At 39.2% G+C, this 4,550-nt stretch overlaps 1 protein-coding gene across 1 annotated transcript; it reads left to right on the top strand.

Moving 5' to 3' along the window:
• The first annotated feature begins 1,898 nt into the window (after window positions 1-1,898).
• LOC108624727 (uncharacterized) lies at window positions 1,899-4,480 on the top strand. The gene is made up of 2 exons (XM_026813337.1): window positions 1,899-2,057; window positions 3,381-4,480. Exons 1-2 carry the CDS (start codon window positions 1,899-1,901, stop codon window positions 3,675-3,677), a joined length of 456 nt encoding a protein of 151 aa, XP_026669138.1. The 3' UTR covers window positions 3,678-4,480.
• Window positions 4,481-4,550: the final 70 nt, after the last annotated feature.

Raw genomic sequence — 4,550 nt, 5'->3', positions numbered from 1 at the left:
TCGATCTTCATTTCAGAAATCATTTCAAACAATCATCTGTTCAAATGAATTTAAAAGCACTATTATATTTTTTGAACTGATAAAATGTTTGTTAGATCAAGAACTAGTCCCTTAACAGTACACCGGTTTTCTTTGCCACCCTTTCGTGTCCTGTTTATTTTCATAGATCGGAAACAGAGCGGCCTCAGAAATAATACATGATTCCAACGCAGCGTTAAAAGAGAGCAAAGAGAATAGTAAAATAATAATCCTTGAATACGGGTCACGATCATGGTTCCGCGAAATTATAACAAAGTAACACCTACACAGATTATGCTGTGTTACTTCAGTTCCTAGTCTCATAATACAATAATGGTACACCTCACAATAATAATACAGTCAAAGAATTATTTTCATGCAATATGAATTGGTTATTAATAATTTTAATCGACTGCTTTCAAATTTTCATAATCAGGCTAAAAATCATACAGAAAAACGCTTAGTAAAATCCTTATAGCTTTAGTAAATTGAATGAGAGAAGAATACACGGCGCTAATATCGTATGGCGCCATAAACGCGTATGACGACAAGTATGATTGTAGCTGCTAATATTCGCGTCATTTTCTGAAATACCTGACGCAGTCGTTGCAAATATACCTGCAGTGCCGGACACGTCTGTGGGCACGGTTCGAGTCGTTCCAAAATAGATTTTCTCGCTATATTTAGTCGGCCCACACTCGATGTCCAGCCAAAAACCTTTAGACCTTCGACCTGCGCTGCGTTAACTTCCTTATATTACGAGAAATTTTCTCCAAAATGTTTAATGTGTTTTACCGCCACAATTTAAACGTAATTTAATCATATTCGATATTATTTTAAATACAAATAGCAATCGGAAGTGATTAGAATAAAACAAGACATCATAATTTAGCATCATTAACATCATTTAACGAGAAGTGGGAATGATGTTTTTTTTATTTAAGTTGATGTCGCGACTACTTATGTCTCATGCTTTATCTCCTTGGCTAATGTCACGCAGGGTGCCGCGGGTTATCCGCTATACATTTTTCACGCGTTAGCGTGCTCAAGTCAGCAGGAAGGTAGACAATCTAAGCGCCTATTTTGAGGGATTTTGGACGATTGCCCACTCTAATCTGCCTACTCACTGCCACTACGCGACCCAGAGCTCGTTACACGTCGAAGGCACTTCAACTTCCCTACGATATCTCTTTCCCTGATCGATAGCAATACACATTCATTTACTTCCTAATTGCACGATGACAATCAGTACAATGTGTGAGTTGTTACTAAACTGCGAATTTTTATGCAAAATTGAACATAGGTAGCCAATTAATAGAATGCATTTCGAATAAACGTTTCTCTTATCGTTTCTTCGCTGCAATGTGTATTCATCCTTCATATTTGTATAGTTTTATACATCGAATACAGTGGTTATGTATTGTATACATACATTCAATTTTTACATAAGTGCATAGAATCCGCAGTGTAATGACCGATAACAAAAGTATGGAGGATAACGAAGACAATAATACACTTCATCATTATCTAATCTTTGTTATCTAATTATAATCAATATATAAAGTGTTTAATAAATTGAAATTCGATTCTCAGGAAATGAGTTATCAACGAAACGTCTGAATTTTTTTGTAGCGATGCTAGGTGATCAAAGCGCGCCGCGAGAAGCTTTGAAATAGCCAGCGATGTCGCAGCCGCCGTCGAAACCTCATGGTAGACCAGGGCCAGGGGGTGGTTGGCAGGCTAGGCCTAACGCGCCCGGCCAGTATGGACCCCCTTCGCCGTTTAGTCCCACGGGCTCGCCGCATCCCCAACGAGCCCGGGGTCCACCAACCCCCGTTCATCATGCTCATCCTGCGTCTCCGCTGACGTATACTGGAATGATGCATCCGATGAGCCCGGTGCCTATCGGGATGCCGATTTCACCCGGAATGTCACCTGTTCTCGGATCGCCCACGGGATACATCCAATGTCCCAGGCCCAGATGGCCGTCACCCATTCCAGTGGGTAGTCAGGTGCCCAGGCCCTTCATACCGACACAGGTACGTCTTTCTTAAAAATTAATGCGATCAACATCAGTTCGACATTTACTTTCTTTCTTCAATAGGAAATTGACATGAGAGTTCAATTGGTTGGCAGTGTAGATTTGAAAATGATAGAACATTTAGTATTCTAGGGAGGGAGATATAAGAACTGCACTAAAACTACGGGGTTACTATCCTTCTATGACCTATAACAAAAGAGATTGTAATGACAGGCTGTTAACTCAGTAGCGTACCGATGTTTTTCAGTTTTCTGGTAATACTTGAAGCCCCAAGTGCCAAAACTTTCATTCTACAAATATTAATAGTAAATTTGCATTAATTTGTACATATTTAATATTTGCATAATTTTTAGTGCTCCAACTTCTATTCGAATATTTTATAGAATGAAAGTTTTGGTACTTAAACCTTCAAGCATAACTACATCGTTAGAAAATATATCGCTGCGTTACTAGGTTTACAGTATGTCATTATGACCTCTTTTCTTAAAGAGGTCAGGGACAGCAACCCCGCTGTTTTCCTGCAATTCTTACATCTCGCCCTCTAGGATACTTAGAGAAAATGTATTGGAACTAACATAAATCAATAGATAAATTTATTGATTTTTCAATTAGGTGGATAGGTGTCAAGTGTTTAATAATTGTCTTCATGAGATCAGAGATTAAAACGTCAAGAGATAATCGGAGAAGCGTTAGATTCCATGGAGAACAGCCAAAACCGTTCTTTATTTTGGGTTCATTAGTCATCGGAATAGACAGATCCAATCAGTAAATATAGATAGCTGTTAGCAGCGTTCTTCGAAACAGGAAACGTTGCATGTTGGGTTGTACTCGTGGCATGAAACACGTGTCAACTCTCTCGACAAAAGGGGTGGATAGGTAGATATGTCTCACGGTTCACGCGGCGGCGAACCACAAGGACTCGACATTCCTCAAAGGTTCTGATTCTCAGGCATCACGGAAACGTGACTCCGTGTCGTTCCGTTTCGCGTTTAATTTTATGTTCCACATGTTCGATTTGCGAGAACAAGGTTCGAGGCGAATTCACCACGTGGACACCGTTCACGCCCACGCGGCCGAACTGGTCGGAGCATCGCGATCGAAATAGAGACGCCCAAATGAAATGTAGGCCGCGGTTAACTTTCAACGTCCACATTCGCGTCAAATGCGAATGCACGGGCTGAATCTTTAAAGGGGCTGGGGTAGTCACATAACTTTCCGTTATTTAACGGGTCAATTTGTCGCCCTACGAAATTACGTTTTGCGGTTTTCGATTAGTTTTCCTCGTGAAGTAATGTCTCCTTTTAATAATTGCTTGTTATAGAGTTCCGTGGAAAGTGGCGCAACATCGCCTTTGGTAAGTGGACCACCCGAATACATGATTGGAACATACAGACCCGGCGAATACGAGTACGTTGGAGTACCACTGGATCACTCGCAGACGGAAGAGGAATCCAGCGGGCCCAGCACTGCCGAAATAATAGCCAACCAGAGCCAGGATTATGTGGACGAAAAGCTCGCTGAGTACCAAGCAACTATACAGCAGCTTCAAAGTGAGTATTATTTTCAAAATATTTTAGAAAATGTAAAATCGTGTGGACGAATGATTAAGTATAAATGAATTAAGTAAATTCTTTGAAACTCTTATTCTCTCTCTATCGAATATATGAACATGAAAAGTGTGTCAATTTAAGAAATGCTTGAATTAATTCAGACACTACTTAGTATTATTGGATAACTTGGATGCCAATTAGCATCAGAGACACCTTTACGAAAATTCACTTTTATTGGCAGCAGCAATTGCCACAACATATTATTTTTGTACATCACGGAGATAGACATTGACAATGATCTAGCGAACCGAAAACCAGTGTTTCCAATGCGGTTGCATGATACTTTTGGCAGCCGCGAAATCAATGAACGGCGGTCTAGTAATTTAGGAATTGAATGATACCTCTCACCTGGCAGTAAGGTCTATTAACTGAGAGGAGTAACATTACGTACGAGTAATAATTGGCTTTTAAACCTGTTGTTCTACTGGCTACTTAAAAAAAGTTGCTTCACGACTAGAATTGTTATCAGGAAATTGCTAATGAATGCTAACAAGTTGAATCTTTATTACATTTTTTGCAAATGGAAGTATACCTCGAATTCAATTTGCAATTCAATCCACACAGTCTTCACAGTTTTTTCTGTTCGAATTCGTTGAATTAATCGAGTCTCTTGTTTCATGATTTCAAGTATTCGTTTACATTTGTTGTTATTTTTCTCTCGTCTATAAATCTGAAAGACAGCAAATATTTGGCCAACGCTTAGACAGTATGCGAGATTTATGCGAACGTTAAGTACAATACGTCATTCAGGTTACTAAGAAATATGTATATAATTGTTGATTACTATCAGTGGATGAGTCACATTATTAATGACCCACATATAATAATCTTATATAATAATCCAATGTGAAGTTGATTTGCAAACTGAAGTATAACTTTGA

This window comes from Ceratina calcarata, unplaced genomic scaffold (genome assembly GCF_001652005.2).
Source record: "Ceratina calcarata isolate Rehan_Ccalc_2016 unplaced genomic scaffold, ASM165200v1 scaffold328.2, whole genome shotgun sequence".
Classification (NCBI taxonomy): Eukaryota; Metazoa; Arthropoda; class Insecta; order Hymenoptera; family Apidae; genus Ceratina; species Ceratina calcarata.
This window is presented reverse-complemented; position numbering and strand designations above follow the sequence as displayed.